At 37.3% G+C, this 22,029-nt stretch overlaps 1 protein-coding gene across 1 annotated transcript; it reads left to right on the top strand.

Annotated features, from left to right (window-relative positions):
* The first annotated feature begins 17,796 nt into the window (after window positions 1-17,796).
* Window positions 17,797-21,480, top strand: LOC113302245 (DNA-directed RNA polymerases II, IV and V subunit 11-like). Its single transcript, XM_026551133.1, has 6 exons — window positions 17,797-17,924; window positions 18,017-18,088; window positions 18,191-18,280; window positions 18,382-18,460; window positions 18,748-18,843; window positions 21,092-21,480. Exons 2-6 carry the CDS (start codon window positions 18,033-18,035, stop codon window positions 21,128-21,130), a joined length of 360 nt encoding a protein of 119 aa, XP_026406918.1. The 5' UTR covers window positions 17,797-17,924; window positions 18,017-18,032; the 3' UTR covers window positions 21,131-21,480.
* Window positions 21,481-22,029: the final 549 nt, after the last annotated feature.

The following is a 22,029-nucleotide window of genomic DNA, read 5'->3' as shown; positions in this document are numbered from 1 at the left end:
ATTTTGACAATCAAAATTCTGCCAGTTGAAAACTTCATTTCCCGCCAAAAACACAAATTCAAATTGACCGACAACTCGCCAAGCCAGCGTCATGATGTTCCCTAACCCAGCCAAGGTGATGCATATCCAGACTAAGCCGACGATCTTCATCTCACCACTTCACAGTCTACACCACAAATAGAATCTACGCAAGGCCGCCAAACACGAGGATCATGGACTCTCCTTACCTCTCGAAAAGGTTACATGGACCTTCCTGACCATCTTTCCACGACTTGTCGTTTCGATTGTTGTCCTTGCCCGTCACCATCTTATGCTTACCTCACAACAATGCTCATGTTCTGAGATAAGCAGGGGACTTAATGTTGATGGTGGTTTTTAGCTTAGGGTTAAAATCATAAAATCGTAAAACTGACATGACGTCGCTATGACCATTAACACATTTATTGAATCATCAGCATGCCTAAGTAAGAATTACCAGGTACCTTTTTTTTATGTGTCATGCTCCACGGCAGAACCCTTAACATTGACTGACATCATCTATGCCAAACCCTAATTCTCATGCTACCGCGCCAAGGCATGCCAACCATGCCAGACGCACCACTGTTCCAATGGCAAACCATGCCATCCACATCTCCGCGCCAAGGCATGCCAACCATGCCATCCGCACCAGTGTGCCAATGGCAAACCATGCCAGCCACATCTCCGCGCCAAGGCATGCCAACCATGCCAGCTGCACCACTGTGCCAATGGCAAACCATGCCAGCCACATCTCCGTGCCAAGGCATGCCAAGGCATGCCAACCATGCCATCCGCACCACTGTGCCAATGGAAAACCATGCCAGCCACATCTCCGCGCCAAGGCATGCCAACCATGTCACCCGCACCATTGTGCCAATGGAAAACCATGCCAGCCACGTCTACCGCGCCAAGGCATGCAAACCATGCTAGCTGCACCATACGCCAATGGCATGCCAAACCCTTGGCCCCACCATGCCAAGCCAACCATACCTTGCCTTGGCCCCAATCATGCTAGCCGCACCATACGCCAATGGCATGCCAAACCCTTGGCCCCACCATGCCAAGCCAACTGCACCTTGCCTTGGCCCCAACCATGCTAGCCGCACCGTGCGCCAATGGAATGCCAAACCCTTTGCCCCACCATGCCAAGCCAACCGCACCTTGCCTTGGCCCCACCATGCCAAGCCGTCCGTAACAAACCCTTGGTCCCACTATGCCAAGCCATCCGCGCCATTGGCCTTGGCCCCACCATGCCGGCCTTCCCTATGCGGCTACCAAAACGAAGGTGTGCGACGATCAACGGTCACCCTTCCATCCTAGATGCAAATCCTAGACGTCCAAGGTCGCCAAACAACGCATGGTAACCTTAGGGTTTTGGCCACGCCAAACCGCGCCAAGGCATGCCATGTCACACATGCCAATGGCATGCCAACCACCTTTCCGCGCCATACCATGCCGTACTTCCCCATGCGGCTACCAAAACGAAGGCGTGCGACGATCAACGACCACCCTTCCATCCTGGATGCAAATCCTAGCCGTCCAAGGTCGCCAAACCTTTGGCCCAAAACCCTAGTTTTGGCCACGCCAAACCGCGCCAAGGCATGCCATGCCACATGTGCCAATGGCATGCCAACCACCTTGCCACGCCATACCATGCCGGCCTTCCCCATGCGGCTACCAAAACGAAGGCGTGCGAAGATCAACGGCCACCCTTCCATCCTAGATGCAAATCCTAGCCGTCCAAGGTCGCCAAACAACGCATGTTAACCTTTGGCCCAAAACCTTAGTTTTGTCCATGCCAAACCGCGCCAAGGCATGCCATGCCACATGTGCCAATGGCATGCCAACCACCTTGCCGCGCCATACCATGCCGGCCTTCCCCATGCGGCTACCAAAACGAAGGCGTGCGACGATCAACGGCCACCCTTCCATCCTAGATGCAAATCATATCCGTCCAAGGTCGCCACACAAAGCATGGTAACCTTTGGCCCAAAACCCTAGTTTTGGCCATGCAAAACCGCGCCAAGGCATGCCATGCCACATGTGCCAATGGCATGCCAACCAACTTGTCGCGCCATACCATGCCGACCTTCCCCATGCGGCTACCAAAACGAAGGCGTGCGACGATCAACGGCCACCCTTCCATCCTAGATGCAAATCCTAGACGTCCAAGGTCGCCAAACAACGCATGGTAACCTTTGGCCCAAAACCCTAGTTTTGGCCACGCCAAATGGCGCCAAGGCATGCCATGCCACATGTGCCAATGGCATGCCGACCACCTTGTCGCGCCATACCATGTCGGCCTTCCCTATGCGGCTACCAAAACGAAGGCCTGCAACAATCAACGGCCACTTTTTCATCTAAGATGCAGATCTTAGCCGTCCAAGGTTACCAACTAACACATGGCAACCTTTGGCTCTAGTTTGGTCGCGCCTAAACAAAGCCAAAACCCTAACTTTTGGCCGCACCTAAACTGGGCCATATTAAAGCCATAATGATCATACTTTCATGCCACTGGCTACCAAACGAAAGGTTGCAATAATCAACGGCTACCTTCCTCTTAAGATGCAAAATCTCGACCGTTGAAGGTCACCACCAAGCCGGCAAGTATCCCAAGCTCAACTTGCCAGACAACAACAACATGCTACATGTTTTCGACGAAAACATTCGAGACATCAACACATGTCACAAACTGGGGGATGTTTATTGGGTATTGGTTTGGCGGTTTACAGCGTGCGGCGTACACTACGCTCGTTATAAGAAAGTGTCATAAGGATGAGGCGGTTAGTAAATACAGGGATTAATGGTGAAACGCTTTCTTTTATGGAACATCAATTCCAAGCGTTACTGGTTACCACCTCCTCCCATTTACTCACCCGTTTTCCATTTCTTAATGATACCAGAGTACGTTTCACTTCGACTTGTATAAATAGGCATTACCTATTTCCACCGAACGACAAGTTCAGGTCAAGAGGATATAATACTCAAAAAAATTTTTGCTAGCTTGCCATATGTTAGCTTCCCACTTTCTGATACAAGTCGTGAAACAACTACTCTTCCAGAATCAACTATTCTGGTCTCAACACTTTCTTCGCTTCCCTCTCCAAAACCAACCATTCTCCTTCACTTTGTGACGGAAGCAAGTTTGGAACGGCCATTTCTTAGTTTGGGTCGGATTTGTACAGACTGATCTCTCAAATCTAAAGTACTCCCTTGCAGTACATTTTGTAGGGTTTAAATTCGTTTCTCACCCACACACCAGAAATTACCAAAATCAGCATAAACCGTTTTCACCCTCAAACAACTATATAGACTTTGATTATACACATTTGCTATTTTCGAGCTGAGTTTATCTCGCTTGTCTATTTCTCGAAATATGTGCTGGTAAGCTTTCGCTTTGGCCAAGTTCATCTTTACCTAGTGACGAAAGTCATGTTAAGTTTTAATCACTTGAAAATGGCTTTGACGTAAAATGGTTTGTGAATAACAGTCCTCTAAGAATATTTCAATGATTGAAATGAGAGTTTAGATTATATGACCAATGTTGGATATAAGCATTGTGTGGCAACACATAAATGTATAAGTCCTTATTCCTTGAACCAAAGTATGCACACTTTGTTGATCAGGAAAACCGGAGCAAGAGTCCGCGAACTATCGGAGGTTCTCATCCAGAGAAAATCTGTTGGAGTTTATACATTCCTTCCGGTTACTTAAGTCTGCGAACTTAGTCCGCGTACTTGAGTTGTTTATTTCTAAAAACGATTATTCGTGAACTTATACTTATATAAACTAAGGAATGTAATTTGCAAACCGTGACTATAAAGTTCATGAATCGATTCGAGTGAATCAAATCGTTTTTGCTTCGATTGTGTCTTGTATACTTCTATAAGATCTAAGCAATTGAGCAACTCTCTAACTAGTTCATTTGATTCATTTGAACTAGTTATGGCGAAGAAGAATATGGTTGATATGAAAGTGCTCATATGGCTAACCATTTGGTTAACTACTGTTGAACCAACAAATGTACATGTTTGGGTACGGTTACACAAACCTAAAACGTGCATTTCATTTGTGTGTAACAAGCTAAGTTTTCGATTTAACGGTTGAAAGATATTAGCTTGAATATAATTAGGTTTTCATAGAACGGTGAATATTGAATGCTTTGTTACCAAGCTAACATTGATTGCAAACCCTGATTTGAAAGACTATATAAGGGAGAACTCTAGCAACTGGGAAACCTAATCCCTACACCTCCTGTGTGATACTAGTTGTATAAGCTAGAGTCGATTCTCCTTTAACCTTAGGTTTCTTCGAGACCCTGTAGGTTAACGACTTGAAGACTTCATTGAGATTGTGAAGCCAGACCGATACTACTTTCTCGTAGTTGTGTGATCTGATCTTGCTGTTTCTATCGTACGAGTATAATCATAAAGATTGGCTTGAGATTGATATCTCCGATGGGCAAGATATAAAAGTAATCACAAACAACTTCGTCTCATCATTTTTGATTCCAAAATATCTTCTTTCGTTGCGTCGATTAAGATTATTGTGAGGTGATTGATAATACTAAGATGTTCTTCGGGAATATAAGTCTGGTTTATCAGTTGGTTATTATTCACCTTGATTTATGAAAAGACAGAACAAAACTCGAAGGTATTTCTGTGGGAGACAGATTTATCTATTACCGTAAACTTTTCTTTGTGATATAAATTTGTTTATTAAAGTCTTCGACTTTCGTTCGTAGCAACTCTTAGTTGTGGGTGAGATCAGCTAAGGGAATCAAGTACGTAGCATCCTACTAGGATCAGAGACGTAGGAGCATAATTGTACCTTGGATTAGTGTGAGATTGATTGGGTTTCAACTACAGTCCAGACCGAAGTTAGTTTGTAGTAGGCTAGTGTCTGTAGCGGCTTAATACAATGTGTGTTCAGTATGGACTAGGTCCCGGGGGTTTTATGCATTTGCGGTTTCCTCGTTAACAAAACTTCTGTTGTATGTGTTATTTCTTTTCCGAATTATATTTTGTTATATAATTGAAATATCACAGGTTGTGTGTTTGAATCAATCAATTAGAATATCCAACCTTTGGTTGTTGATTTACATTGATTGATACTTGAACATTGGTCTTTGGTATCGTTCAAGTGATTTCTCTTGTATTCAATTAGACTCGCAAATTTCTATTTTTCTTGAGTAAGAACTGAATCGAGAAAGAGAGATATAGCTCTTTGATATACTTTATTAAGATTGAGTCTAGTTGATTCTCTTGAAAGTATATTGGAGTTAGTCCATACAAATTGCTAATCGAAATATTGGGTATGGTTGTTGTACCCCCGCTTTTTCAATTGGTATTAGAGCAGGCAAACACGTTTAAAGACCTTACAAGTCTGTGTTTGTGGCAATCTGAGTCTGAGGACAAAGTCTCTTCTCTGGCATATACGCATACTAAGATGTCTCCTAAAGCTTTTAACTATGAAAAATGTCTTGGGAATACCTCAAAGGATTGCTCCTTAGCTGATTCCTCTGAATACCGAGGTAAGAAGGTTGACATCTCTCCCTCCAATGAGACCATTATGACAAAAGCTGAAATGGAGCTCACCCGAATCTCAAAAAATTATACTGAGGCCATTGATCTTCATGATCATGCTCAGCTTATTGATGAATTTGAAAAGTCTCTTGATTGGGAACGTGAACTCTATAATATCATTGAGTGTTTCTCTAACAATATTGAAAAACTTCTCCAAGAAACTACTCTACAGCGTGAAAAAATTAGTAGTCTTGGGAATATTGTCAAGGAAGACTCAATTAGAGAAAAGCGTTTGATCGAGACACATTCATCAGATCTAAACAGACTCCGTGTTAAAAAAGAGAAACTAGGCGCATCTCTTATTATAGCCTATGAACAATGCAGATCCTTGAAAAAGGAAAACTCTGTCTTACGGAGAAATTCTTCCGTACCAACTAATTCTCATGAATTACAACACATGAAGAGATGTCCTCCAGAAGAAGGTTGTGTCAAGAAAGGTTTATATGACTTACAATCTTCTCATATGGCTATGAAGTTAAAACAAGTGCCAATTATTGCTTCTCCTCCACGAACCTGTACATTCTGTGGGAAAAAGAATCATTATGCTATTCATTGTTTTTCCAGGAGGAAACAAATCTGTAATCTTCATAATTAGCTTCTTTCTACCGTCAATGGAGTAAATAGTCTGTCGACTTCTACAGTGAATCTCGTACCCGCAGAAAACCAGAAATCTTATAAAAATGATCCCCTTTCTAGAAATCATCACAGGGTACAAGTTCATCCAAATGGTATAAATTCTTGTGCCACTAATGAATACATTCCATGTGTTTATAAGAATGAATCTGGTAAATCTAAGTCTAGAAAATGGATCCCTTTCTATCCTGACCCTCTTGAACCAAACTAAAGAGGATCAGGATTTAGTCCTCAGAGAAAGCCTTCTGACGGATATGTTAAACAAGCCGTGTCTTACTCTTCTGGGATGAAAGACAACCAAAGAAAGGCAAAGAACACAAAGATCAAACTGTCATATGATATGTACAACTCCTTTCTCAATTATCATAGTAGGATTATTTCTCACTCTACCACCTGATTCCAGGTATTCTTTTCCTTGTTTCTAACTTGGGAGGTGCAAGGAAAATTATTGAGAAATTCTCAAGTATGTTGGATATTATTTTTCTGTTGAGTTTTTGTGCTGACGGTCCATAAAAGTTTCGCGTCCTCCTCTTGTGAGTTCATATGGTTTCTATAACAAGAGTTTCCTTCTCCTGTTTACAAAACACCTATATATATTCACTCTATATGGTGCTTTTTCCATCCCTAACAAAAAATTACATGGATAACTCTACAAAATCTCAAGAGATTGTGCATCTTGATATGGAGGACGAAACTCAAGGACGTGAATCAATTCAAGAGCTGGTTCTAAAGAAGATGCTTGAAAGAAAGGATCACAACTCTTAGATTGATGATTCCGTCAAGGATTTAATGCGTTTTCAGAACGATTCAAAGGTTGAGTTTGCAAATCTTCAACTGCAAATAAACCAACTCTTAAATGGTCAGGCCAGAATCCTTGCTAATCAGAATATTCTGATACGGAATCAAAAGAAGCTCATCATGGACTACGTCAAGGCTAGACAACTTGCTCGGGTTGTTAATCATAAAGTTGGTGTTATAACTCACGAACATGGTGTGTATACGGTCAAAAGAGTAAAGGAAATCAGTGATACTTTCTTTGATGGATTCACTGAACGGTATGAGGTTCTCAATGAACTTTGATTTTTATTTGCCTAGTAAATCTTCTTTTCTTGTTTTATTTAGAAGAATAACTAGAGTTTGGAATAACCATTATTGTGATTACACATAGATATGTCCAACATTTTCATCTCCATGTTTTTTAGGTTTATTTATTTAAATTCTAAAATTGTTTGGAAGATGATTTTTGCAGTATTAATCTTCATGGTTTTATATATTGCAATATGTTATGGGATATGTGTGTTTGCGTCCGTGAACTATGATTGTCCCATACCTTGTCAAAAGTTAAGTCTTTCGTAAGTCGATATGCATGTATTGATAAAATAATGAATGATCTTTTGACATCACAAAAGTTTGAAGCCTATTATGTCATTATTGATGGAAGATATGATGAACTTTTGTTTATGAGTATTATGTCTATTGTATGTCATTGTGTAAATGGTGATGGAAAATAGAATGAATCCTTGTTATTCCGCAGTATTGATCTTCCCTGATCCATATTTTATGTATATACTGTGAGGCTCCGTAAGTTCACTTATGTTGAGCATAACCAATTAAATTGATCACACTCTTGTGGTAATTTAGTTGTGTATTCCGATTGAATTAATCATGGGTTTTCTAGTGGTTAATTTAATTGAGTATTTTTGGATTCAAATTCATATTCGTATGTGATTTGTTATGTCCAAGGAAATCCTTCTTTTCTTGTGAAAGTAAGGTCGCTCTTGTTGTTCTTTCGGGAATGACATTTTATGGGGGGGAGTTCTTAATTGAACTTGTGCTTAATTGCCAAATCTTTGTGGGGAGTGTGGTTGTGGAATATTATAGGAGTTATCTTGTATCTTTATAAACTCCTTGATGAAAGCATTTTGCTTAGGCTATATGATTGCATCTTAATAAGTTGATATGTGCTTGCTTTTGGTCATGAAATGTCTCTATGGAAATTCATTAGGTCCCGTTCTTGTACCTTCGCCAATTTTATTGACAAAAAGGGGGAGAATTAATGTGTAGTTCACACTACAAATACATATGGTTTTCGGATAATTATGTAAGGGGGAGTAGTTTCCATGTGAGATGGAGTATTGACTAAGGAGGAGTGATACATATCACCATAGTATTGTTGTCGAAGTTGTGATACAATTGAACTTTGATGCTGCATAATGATACTAGATAACAATGATCGAGAATTTTGTTTTCTCATTGTTATAGCTACGGATTTTCAACAAAGATGATGCTAAACTTACAACCTTTGGAATCATTGGAGTACTTGGAAGTGACGAAGATTTCGAGTAATGTTGAAGATTAGGCATGTGGAATAGGAGCTACAAAAGATTATTTATTTATTTTTGTATTCCATATGTATTAATAGTTTTGCCACTAAAATTGACAAAGGGGGAGATTGTTAGAGCACTGCTCGGTCGAACTCGCATGCGTTTCTATCTCAAGCATGTTTGTCAATGTTAGTGATCAAAAATATAAGTCTTGATTTCTAGTCTACTATAGCTAAGTCTCGGACTAGGATATAAAGTGTAGTTGAGCTCAAGAACTCCATGGCGATCATCATATAAGACGAATAACTACTCAAGGAACTGGTGGAACTTCATCGACTAAAAGGTATGTGGAGACTTGAACTTATCTATCACTCAAAAGTCTATCTACTCTATCTCCTATCTTGAGACAAAAGTCGTTTTGTTATATAGACTTCGATTATACACATTTGCTATTTCGAGCTGAGTTTATCTCGCTTATCTATTTCTCGAAATATGTGTTGGTAAGCTTTCACTTTGGACAAGTTCATCTTTACCTAGTGACGAAAGTCATGTTAAGTTTCAATCATTTGAAAATGACTTTGACGAAAAATGGCTTGTGAATAACAACTATATAACGTCCTCTAAGAATGTTTCAATGATTGAAATGAGAGTTTAGATTATATAACCAATGTTATGTATAAGCATTATGTGGAAACACATAAATGTATAAGTCCTTATTCCTTGAGCCAAAGTATGCATACTTTGTTGATCAGGAAAACCGGAACAAGAGTCCGCGAAACCAGTCCGCGAACTATCAAAGGTTCTCATCCCGAGAAAATCTTCTGGAGTTTGTACACTCCTTCCGGGTACTTAAGTCCGCGAACTTATTCCGCGTACTTGAGTTGGTTATTTCTAAAAACGATTATTCGTGAACTTATACTTATATAAACTAAGGAATGCAATTTGCAAACCGTGGCTATAAAGTTCATGAATCGATTCGAGTGAATCAAATCGTTTTTGCTTCGATTGTGTCTTGTATACTTCTATAAGATCTAAGCAATTGAAAAACTCTCTAACTAATTCATTTGAGTCATTTGAACTAGTAATGGTGAAGAAGAATATGGTTGATATGAAAGTGCTCATACGGCTAACCATTTGGTTAACTACCGTTGAACCAACAAATATACATGTTTGGGTACAGTTACACAAACATAAAACGTGCATTTCATTTGTGTGTAACAAGCTCAGTTTTCGATCTAACGGTTGAAATATATTAGCTTTAATCTAATCAGGTTTTCATCTAACGGTGAATATTGAATGCTTTGTTACCAAGCTAACATTGATTGCAAACCCTGATTTGAAAGACTATATAAGGGAGAAATCTAGCAACTGGGAGACCTGATCCCCACACCTCCTGTGTGATACTAGTTATATAAGCTAGATCCGATTCTCATTAAACCTTAGGTTTCTTTGGGACCCTGTAGGTTAACGACGTGAAGACTTCATTGGGATTGTGAAGCCAGACCCATACTACTTTCTCATAGTTGTGTGATCTGATCTTGATGTTTCTATCGTATGAGCACAATCGTAAAGATCGGCTTGAGATTGATATCTCTGATAGGCAAGATATAAAAGTAATCACAAACATATTCGTCTCATCGTTTGTGATTCCAAAATATCTTCTTTCACCGCGTCGATTAAGATTATGGTGAGGTGATTGATAATACTGAGCTGTTCTTCGGGAATATAAGTCTGGTTTATCAATTGGTTCATGTTCACCTTTTATATATTTATCTATTATCGTAGACTTTTCTTTGTGATACAAATTTGTTTATTAAAGTCTTCTACTTTGGGTCGTAGCAACTCTTAGTTGTGGGTGAGATCAGCTAAGGAAATCAAGTACGTAGCATCCTGTTAGGATCAGAGACGTATGAGCATAATTGTACCTTGGATCAGTGTGAGATTGATTGGGGTTCAACTACAGTCCATACCGAAGTTAGTGTAGTAGGCTAGTGTCTGTAGCGGCTTAATACAGTGTGTGTTCAATTTGGACTAGGTCCCTGGGTTTTCTGCATTTGCGGTTTCCTCGTTAACAAAACTTCTGGTGTCTGTGTTATTTCTTTTCCGCATTATATTTTGTTATATAATTGAAATATCACAGGTTGTTTGTTTGAATCAATCAATTAGAATATCCAGCCTTTGGTTGTTGATTTACATTGATTAATACTTGAACATTGGTCTTTGGTACCGTTCAAGTGATTTCTCTTGTATCTAATTAGACTCGCAGATTTCTATTTTGCTTGAGTAAGAATTGAATCGAGAAATAGATATATAACTTTTTGATATACTTTATTAAGATTGAGTCTAGTTGATTCTCTTGAAAGTATATTGGAGTTAGTCCATACAGATTGCTAATCGAAATATTGGGTGTGGTTGTTGTACCCCTGATTTTTCAGTTATAACAACTTTTGAAAACAAATATTCTCAATCATCGTTGTATTAGTATCTTCTCGAAAGCTCAATTGTATCACAACCTTGAAGTAATACTACAATGATATGTTTCTCCCCCCTTGATTAATAGTTAAATCTTTTGCATAATAGGTGAAACCTATAGATTATTGATTCACTCCTCTTTACATAATGATCTGTAAACCATATGTATGTAATACGAAACTACTAATTAATTTTCCACCTTTATGTCAATAAAAATTGGCAAAGGTACGAAAATCATGGAAGCGTAATGCGTACAGCCAAAAGATATTTCAAGTTTTAAGGAAGTTAGAGATACTACATCATAACATGGTTAAAATGTAACTCCTCATATCAACTTAGTTTAGATGATATCACATAGTAAGAAAATACTTAGAGCTCATCTAGGAAATTTAAGATACAAGCAACCCCTGTAAATTCCACATCCACACACCCCACAAAGATATAACAATTAAGCACAAGTTCATTTAAGAACTCTCCCCAATTTGATATCATTCCCAAGAGAACAACATGAGTGACCTTTCTTTAGTGAAAAAAAAGGATTTTGTCGTACATTAACAAATCACATGGATTTGTATCCTGAATATCAACTTAAATTAATCTCTATGCCAGTTACGAACAAATAGATAATTTTAATCGGTATGACTCAACATAAGAAAATCTTACGGAGTGTATGATGCAGTAATAACACAAAAGTGTGATCACGAGTAGATCGATACTACGATAAAATACTCAAAGAGTTTGTTCTATTTTAGGTTTATAAAAAACATAATATATTTAATTTCTGAGGATATATGAAATATTAGCTCGATTCACGAAAACGTAAATGCACATTATTTCATAAGACTTTTGCAATAATTAAACCAATAATGATTACATACTGCAAGTTCATCTTCCAGAAATTATAAAATAAATCTAAAAACATGCAAGATGAAAATATTTGGAAATAGCTTGTGTAATCACAATTTTTGCTATACCAAACCCTAGTTATCCTTCTTAAAAGTAGGAATAAATTCTCACAACAAGTTTCCTAGTATTTAAAATCTTTAAAAAAATAATTTATCATCTCCAAACTCCTTATCAACGACGGGTTTAGGAACATACGGTTCATGATGAAAGAGTTAGTTCCTGCAAACCTGATAGGTTGTCGATGGACAAGTGCTTCTTTCAGTTTAAGAGATTTTTGTAGAATCTTCTTTAGACCCTGCACCTCCTTCTTGGTTTTCTTAAGTTCCCCAATAAGAGTTTCCCTGCACCTCCTTCTTGGTTTTCTTTAGTCCCTGCACCTCCTTCTTGCGATTCTTGCGAACCGCTCTAGGTTTCTTCTTATTATTCCTTGTCCTCTTAAGAGATGAGACCAAATGAAGGGACATCTCTTGTTCCTTTATAGTTGGATGAGTATCAAAAAACATTGGAGCATAGATTTCGCGAGAAGATGTTGTGCTTGGAGCCTCCATGATTCATAAGAAGGAAATGGATTTGTGAAACACAAATATATGGCTCAATTGAGTTGAAACAACTGGTATGGATACCAATTGAAACGCCTGTTGATCCATATAATTGGTTAGGTCTCAACCGCGCCCCTTCGATATGCGTACTGGTATGGATACCATTTAAACATAACCGAGTTTCGGAGTCCACATAAATTTTATGGTATGCGAAACGGTATGGATAGCATTCAAACATAACCAAGTTCCAGAGTCCATAAAACTTTTGTGGTGCGCGTACCGGTATGGATACCGAACTAGTTTCGTAACCAACAGTTCTTTTCTAGTACGCGTAAATTCACGAGTTCACGGACTTTTAAAGGTGTGCAAAATAATATGCGTACCAAAAATATGTTTGTCGACATATAGCTACTCCGTTACGTGTACTAAGTGCATGCATTACGGCTTCAGACCTACAACATTTTCCCAGTTTGTAAGACTGGTATGTACACATTCTTGTATCTGAATTTACAGTAGTTCTATATTTCTCTCTAAATCGATTCGAAACATTCCCGAATAACATCAATGACGTCAGTGTCCAGGCTATTTTCGAACGATAATTCTTGAATCATGATTTTGATTGTGAACAATAAATTTTTCTTAATAGAAATTCATAAAGTATGGACAAATGTTCATTAAGCTAGTTGATAAGTGTGTAAACACGTCATTTTTACATCTTAATTTACATTTGTTTTGTTCTCTATTTTGTGCATATTAATGATTTTGTTTAGTTTTGTAGAATTTAAAGAATAAACCTCGATTGGACAAAATCCGGACTTGGCCAACAAAAATGAAGGAAAAATCAATTATCTCAAGATACCGATGAACGAACGTGGCCAACCGGGAAGTTGAGTACAATTCATGCAATACAGGTTAGTGAGTCGAGCCCATTATGGTGCGCATAAGATGCAAGTATGAAAATGAGTTGATATCATTTTAGAATTAATGGCCCAAGTTATAAAAGCGCAAGTGTGGGAACTAACCACGTAAAAAATCCGGAGTTGACAAAAATACAATTATCTTTCCATATTACTATGCATGGACGTGTTTAATGAAGGGATTTTATTTCATTTCTGAACACAAGGTAATAATGCCACATTTTTGAAGCAAAAAGGATGTCAATATATTTACATGCAAAGGAGGAGTTGGAAATTATATGGCATTAATGTGGAAAATGGATATTTTACGTACTTATGGAAACAAGAGATATGCATGCAAATATATATGAGAAGACGGTTTTGAAAGAATAAGGTGTCACTTTCCTTAAAAAATATATTCTATCTTTTATTGTAATTGAAATAATTAATGGAAGGAAAAAGAGAAGGTTAACCATAAAAGAGGAGTTTTGGCTAAGAAGAGGGAGTCTGGTTCCGCGAGCATTAGTATAGTTTCGTTTTTTTTTCTTAGCCTTTTTTATCCTTTTGTAATGGTTAAATAATCTCTCTATTAGAGTTCACGATGAAACCCGATGATTTATATAAGAGAATTTAATTAATTTTCTTTAATAACTCTTTTGGTCCCATATTTTTGTTTTGCCACGATAACAATTTTTCTTCATGTGTCCTTGTGCTTTGATAAATGATTTTAATATTCTTGTGTAGAGACCAGCATCTTAAAATGAACAGAATTGTTAGTATTTAGAAAATGCAATAGTTGGCTTAAACGTTTCATCTTCCAAGGCATCAAATGTGTCATAAATCATCTTGAAGTAATTAAAAGAATTTTATAGAGATTGGTTAAATTATCTAGTGTACACAATTGTGGTGGAGTCGGAAGCCCTGATATCTTTCTTTATTTTCTATTTTTATTATCTTATATTATTCTACTTATCATGTTATTTAGTTAGAAATTGAAAGTAACAGTTTTAGTACCTGTGGAACGAACCCGCATCTGTATACATTCCAATCGGCAGCCATACGCTTGCGGTACAATTAAAATCCCATCACTAGTCATATATATTTTGAGGAATAATTACAAGATAAACTTGACTCGAAATTCTTGATATGCTTATGATAGTCTAATTAATTACGCAACAACGTCTCATAGATAGAAAGATGAATATAACTTGAGATATAGGTGGTTCAGTTTTCACTTACCTTTTGTCGAAAAATTTCTCCAAAATCTTCGGTTGATCTTCGCCTTCAAACGGTAGAACACAATGATGACTACCGTGATGTCCGTTTCTCAACTACATCTTCTATCCTAATCCGAGACTTAATTAATTGTAGACTAGAAATCAAGATATAGTTTTGACAACTAAATTTGATAACAATCTTGAGATACCAACACTTGCGAGTTTGACCGAGCAATGCTCTAACAACTACTAGCGTGACATTGTTTGAAACTGCAAAAACGACTAAAATTCAAGAGTAACTGAAATTAGATTAAGCTACTAAAATGTATCAAACCATGACCGCAAACTGAAAGTACACAATATTCTCTAAAATATCTTTAAAGCACCCAGCAACAAGGAATTAAAAGCAAACACATCAAAGACATTAAAATGGATTAATGTTAATGTCATCTTCTTCTTCCACTTCATCATGCTTTTCATCATCATCAGCTCTTGCCACCTTCTCGTCAGCACCCACCTTCTTTTCAACAACTTCTTCTAACTTCTTCTCAACAACTTTTTCTTCTAACTCCTCAGGTGGACCCATGTAGTCAACATTTTCATTGCAATACGGGTTTGTACACCTGAATAATTTGATTCTCTGATGAAAAAAACAAACTCTTTGGTCATAATCTCATTCTTCTTCCTCTTCTTCCTCTGATTCAACATAGTTGAGGGGACTCTGATAACTATTCATTAAACTTAGGAATTCTTTTGGATGACTATCCATCGCGCTTAACAATTATGCTACATGGTCTTCTTTAGTTATATCATAAGGAGGTTTGAAGGAGGAGTAATCCTTTCTTTTTCTTTGTTATTCTATTGGACTTTAAATAATACAATATTGGACCCTAAATAATACAATATAACCTCTTTATATTGATACTCTTGTGCATTCGTAAACTTATTAACATATTTAGGTTATTAGTATAAAGAGGTACACATAAAGAATGTAATATTCAAAGTTAGGTATATGTTCATTGTATTTATAGTTGTATTAGATAACATACATACATTTTAATTGTTCCACACATGGATACATCTATGTATCCAGAAACCTGTAAGGTTGCTAGGGAATTTTTGACGTTTTCCGCGACTATAAACTTTTTTAGGTATAGTAAAAGATAGTTCATCAATGTAGTTTCTTTTCAGCAAATCAAAATGTTACCCAATGTTAGGAAAGTAACTTATAAGATTGATAAATTCATTTAACAAGATTTATATTTCTTCAATATAATGCCGATTATTGATATATGGAGGTAAATTCCTTAAGGCGACGATATTGTAAAAAAAAATATTAATATTAAAATGTAGAGGTTATTACTATTTATAACTGGCCCAAGTTGGGACCATAATTTTTTATTAATATGTAGAGGTTATTACTATATGGAGTATCAATATACGGAGGTTCCAGTATAGACAAGTATAATTTATGGACATATAAGAGACAGCTGAAACTATAATAGTCGTCATGTTGTAATTTAATCCATCGTGCTGACCATAAGTGTCACTACATAGTCGTCAAGTTTATTTTTCAAAACAATGATGACCTACACCCTAAAATTTATACAGAAACAACAAAGTTCCCATGACATTAAGTCATTATGTTATAAGGAATACAATACAAAGATGACAAACAAAATAACTATCACCGTTCGTCATGTTTGAGGATAATTACCATGACGATCCTGGATATTGGTTTATCAGTCACCATTAACATTATTAAAAGTCGTCATGAACTTCATCATGCGACCATGACGACCACCACTAAATATCAGAGGTCGTCATGATACTAGTACATAAACCATGACGACCTACACCCTGCAAATCACCATTTTCAGTAATCTAACCTAATATAACAATAGAGTAATGGGATTGAGTTTAGACTACCACTTATAGTCTTGTTCTCGCAGTTGATGGGTTTTTTTCAACATTTTCAGGGATTACATGTTTGGCTTCACCAATTTCACTAATTCCAATTTTTCTCTTACTTTTTTATGTTGATTTGGAGATTTTGATATCAACTATAACTTTAGGATTGTTAATTGATTGCTTCTGACCACTAATTTTTCAGGAGATTGAAAAACGACAATTTTTGAGATGAATGATGAAAGATGAATGAGTGGAAAAAATGAAAGAAGGTTTTAATTTTTAGGTTAAAATGAGTTCATTAGGCTTTTTCCTATGGTGTGCTAATCTAGCAGCTAGATTAGCAGTCCACGTCAGCTAGGACAATCTCCTAAGTCCTATGGTAGTGCTAATCTAGTATGCTAGTCGTAGAACTAAACAGCGAGGCCGCGCTGAATCCTTCAGCGCAATTTTTTTTTGCACCTTTCGCTGAACCAAACAACGCATGACCAAAAACTTTTATTTTTCTCTCGTATGAAAATAACAAAAAGGCAGATTGTAGATTAGAAGAAAGAGGCGGTGAATGGACCTGACGTTTTGCATTTGGGAACGTTTCGCTTCTTTATAGTATAAAATAGAAATTCGTACACGTGTCATTTTCTAAGTTGTTAAAGCCCTTGAGTAGCAGAGAAGGAAAAGTAAAAAGAGATGCAAATGGAAAACACGTCGGTGCTCTCCATGTATATTATAATACCGAGGATGAAATTAAATTAAAAACATAAAATACAAAAGCATATGTCCGACTCCAAGAATCCTCCCATCTCTCTCGCTAGTTTTCTTTTTCTTGTTATTTACCATTCAAAGCAGATATTATGGAATATTCCACTCAACCCTGAACCAAACAACGAAAAGCATATTTTCTCTGCGCTGAACCATTCAACACAATTATCTCGCTACTAGTTCACCTGCGAGCAAATGGTAGGAGAGAGAATTAGTGTTAACAAATAGACAACATTTTTTGGCTAATTTGGCAGCCAAATCTAACTCATAAGACTTAGCCTTAAATGCGAGTTAGATTTAGTTCTATCTAGGTCAAGAACAACAATAAGATATCTTTACCACATTTCATCACCCCTTTTAAGTGCATTTAAATTATGGTGTACTCCAATCAATTTGGGTATATAGCCTGATTGGCGAGTTCTTCAAACATCTCCATTTTCCAAAACAATGCACCACCATTTTAAAAGGTGGGGAATGTCCACCTCGGTTATAAGGGGTGCAGAAAGTTGCATACTTGGTTCCCAATTTTGACCGTCATTGACTGACTTCTCACTCTCTCCACTAGTCATATATTCTACACAGTCCACATAGCTTCTTCTACTTTTCTTCCCTCTTTTCTTCTTACCTCCTAAAATTTTCATCTCCTCATACATCTGTAAGAGATCAGGCAAGCATCTTCCATTTTAGGGTCTGTTTCCATTTGATATGCTCAACCCCATGTTATGAGTAACTTATTGTTGGTTGTTTATTACTCTGCAGCTTTTAGTTTGCTTCAATGACGAACGCTCCTCAACGATACGAACGTTTTGTTCTTCCTGAAGGAACCAAAAAGTAAGTCTTCATTTTACTTCACCGTTATTGGGTTTTATTCCCTGGGTATGTATTTCTGTTTAAAAATAATAAAGTGTTTTGTTTTTGTGATTTGTGAATTAGGGTTTCTTATGAAAGAGATACAAAGATCATTAATGCTGCTTCTTTTGTCATCGAGAGAGAGGATCATACCGTTGGGAATGTTGTGCGCATGTACGAACTCAGTAATCGCTTAATCGCTAACCCTTGGTTTGATATTGAATAGTTTTTTTTTTTTTTTTTGTTGTTGTTGAAATTTTGTTTCTTGTTAACAGGCAATTGCATAGGGACGCAAATGTGCTGTTTGCTGGGTACAAGCTTCCGCACCCTCTTCAGTACAAAATCATTGTTAGGGTTAGTGCTTAATTATTTCGTTGCAGTTCCTGTTTTTTGATGACTACTAGATGTTACTGCTTGGGATATGTGGAAAATGTATTAGTGAAACTACTTTACCAAATTCAAATGGTACTCTAGAATACTGATTTCTAAAAGTATATTATGTTTATCAACTAGGTAAATTTTATCTAGGCTAAAAGTCTAAAGGCCTTCCCCTTTTTACAAGGCTGTAAGTGACCATCAGGTCCCTCATTTTGAGAGTAACTAATTTTGAAAACTTTGGTGTTTCTCGTTTCTTCTTTCAGATTCATACGACGAGCCAATCTTCACCAATGCAGGCATATAATCAAGCCATCAATGATCTTGACAAGGAGCTTAATCATTTGAAGACTGCTTTTGAGGTTAGACTTTAGAGCCTTTGCCCTATTGATTTCGCACATATCATCTCGGTTAGTTTGCGAAGTTATGTGATGCTGCTGAATTCATTTCACAAGAATATATCCTTTCCATGGTAGTGAAATGGGAAACACCCATCTTTGTTTACTACAGAGTCTTGCAGGACGTGATGAGCTTCAGATAAGGCATACCACATAAATAAAGTTATCCTCTGAAAGTTGATATTTTGTCCTTTGATGACATGTAGTACTAGTTTCTTATGTCAAGCCCCTTTCCACAGTTGAAGGCATGTTTAGGAAACTGTGTTCAGGGAATTGGTTGGGTCATATTTACACTAAGCTATTAGCAACCTTAATTATTTGGATTTTACACAAAAGTTGACGACTGAAAGTGTTCAGTTTACTGCTCGTAATGAAATCTGCCACTAAATCATAACAATAGCACATTTTATGCCACTCAAGTTCCTATTAGCGTTTTACCAAATATTCACTTATTAGATTGTAGACATTTTTATCCAATACCATCCATCCTCAGTAGGGGTTAAAGGATCCTGAAATTGTATGTGAAATGAGTAGGATGAGATTCAATTTATGACAGAGAATTGAAGGTGTGTGTTGGTGTTAGAAGGTAGATTGCTCAAGTGCTAGATATACACATCTAGACCAAATTGTGTTTTTCATGCACATGAAATCATTGTACCCAGATTCGTGGTCTTAGGCTATTTTGTTATGTGATGTATTCAATTTAGATCTGTTAAAATAGAAATGCAGGACAAAATGCTGGAGATTCATGTCAATTCTCAAGCCACCAGCTTCACCTCATGCTGAACACATGAGGTCGAATATATTAGAAACTAAGTGAGCTTTTAATTTAGGGTTTGGTATTACAGAACAGGGAAGAATGAATTGTCATTCACAAGGAATTTTAGCCTTTTGTCTCATCAAGATTGTAAATATGTCACAAAGAGTATAGACAGCAAAATTTGGGTAACAGCTAATTCTTATGTATCCTCATCTTTGAGACCTATTTAAAATCTATTTAGTAAAATTGACCGTTGATTAGAAACAGCTAAATATGTAGCAGTGTGGGACCCTATGATAGTAGTTAAAACTTAAAATGTGTTGGAAGCTCAAAATGTTCAAGATAGAGAAACAAATAAATTGGTGAAGAAACTAGGAACATTTTCAGATCATCAAGAAACAAAGCTTTTAATTGATAATGGTAATGAGAGATGAATTTTGTTACCGGAAAGAAGAGGGTTCATTGAACCCAGCATCCAAAACCCGTCCCGGGAGCAATAATTCGAGAATGAAAGATCACGGTTACGATTATCTATCAAAAGTTTGTTTTTTTATGATCTGAAAATGTTCATTGTTTCTCTACTGAGTTTCTTTTTTATTTATTTCTCTACTTTGAACTTCTTTAGAGGAAAAAAGTCCTTACATTTTGATTTGTGGTTCACGCACTTTTAAATATTAAGGACCATGGTAGGTTGCGGCAATGCTATATATCAAGCTGTCTGTCATCAACAACTCGGCTTTGCTGAAGAATCTTTACAGGTTGACTATACCAACATGACATGTCACTAGCTCAACTGTAGTGAAACTCACAAATTTTGTTTACACTAAACCACATCCAATTCTGGGGTGCATTCCTTTTCCTTTAGGACCTGTAAAACATGCTGTAGGTTTTCAATGTGGTTACAGTTCTTCAGATGGCTCCATCCGTGACCAACAAAACAACACAAGGATGAACCCATGTTATGACGTAATAGGCCTCTCCTACTTGCGCCTCTTAACCCACCACCCCAAACCTTTTTCAAGATCTCAATTTTGTGAGCAATTGGAATGGCAGCTACCAGCAATGGTAGTCTAAGTGGAAAGTCTTAATGACAATGGTGGGATTTATAAGAAAGACCAAGAAGAAGGCATCCTCATTAGAATTTGGGACAGTTGAAGATAGGAAAACTAGTTTAGGAATGGAAGTAATAAATGAAATTCTTGTACCGTTTGCGATTGGCTAGTCCTATCTGAGAAGATCTTCTGTGACTAAATCAATTTGATGATAATTTTGGCTACTGAATTTTATTTTTCTGGACTAGAGAATTCAACGCCGTTAGTGTTCAGAGAATAATATCATGAAAGGAAATTAGAAAGGGACTACCATTTCTTTTTCTCTTACATTCCATTACTCCTGCGTGCATATGCATTATTCTGGCTATTTCTAACATGCTACAAATATTCTGATTTGCAGGCGCAGGTTGAGATGATGAAGCAACCAAGAGATTACTAGTTGGAGGTCTCTTCCTTTAACTTGAGTGGTTGAGTAATGCACCTTTTGATTTAATTATGTTTTCTCTCGTGACCCTCTCTATCGGCATGTACTGTACTGCAAACAAACAAACAAACTCAAATCCGTTAGACCTTTAGTCTGGAACGAATGTATTGTATATATGTCTTAATGATAGGTTCTGTGGAAGCGGTTAAACCCTGCACAAACGGCAGACTTTTTTGGTGCTAACAGTATCGACAATGTTAATATGTCTTGTTGCGCCAGAAATTTGTCTTACTGCCATTGGAATGTATGAAAGGGTAGAAGTATCTTTTGAATGAAAAAGGTTGAAATTATCGTTCAATTTGTCATACTGTTGTTGATAGGCTTTTTTGTTGCTAACATGTAGACTGAGTCTTATTGCTTCACGAATTATCTCTACACAACAAAGATTTTTTCAAGTTACAAGTATCTTTGAATGAATTAATCTTAGTTGGATAGTTAGGTATACGGAGGTAATATTGCTCCAAACTATGGTATTCGTAAATCTTTTCAGTTTTGAACTGGAATTCCTTCTTGGAAGTCTTTAGGCTTTTGGGTTTTGTGACTAGTTTGTACGGTGGGTTAGTACTATATTGCATTCTGCTACATTCTGCTAAGCTACCAAAAAAGGATGACCCCTTGTTACCCATTTTAATGGTGTACCTATATTTCATTGCATGCATAGAAGAGGGTTCATTCACCCTATGACCATATCGCGTAAATTCATCGCTCCTCGTCTTGCCTTAACGTTCATTGCGCGACATATATCATAATGAATTAATTGCAAAGGCTCAGAGACCCTTTTGGATGTCCCAAACGGTTTGATGTCCCAAACGGTTTTCTAATGGCGTTACTTGCAAGACAATGTTTACAGGTAG

This window comes from Papaver somniferum, chromosome 8 (assembly GCF_003573695.1).
Source record: "Papaver somniferum cultivar HN1 chromosome 8, ASM357369v1, whole genome shotgun sequence".
In the NCBI taxonomy this organism is placed as follows: domain Eukaryota; kingdom Viridiplantae; phylum Streptophyta; class Magnoliopsida; order Ranunculales; family Papaveraceae; genus Papaver; species Papaver somniferum.
Note: the sequence above shows the minus strand (reverse complement) of the source record. Positions and strands in the feature narration are given on the sequence as shown.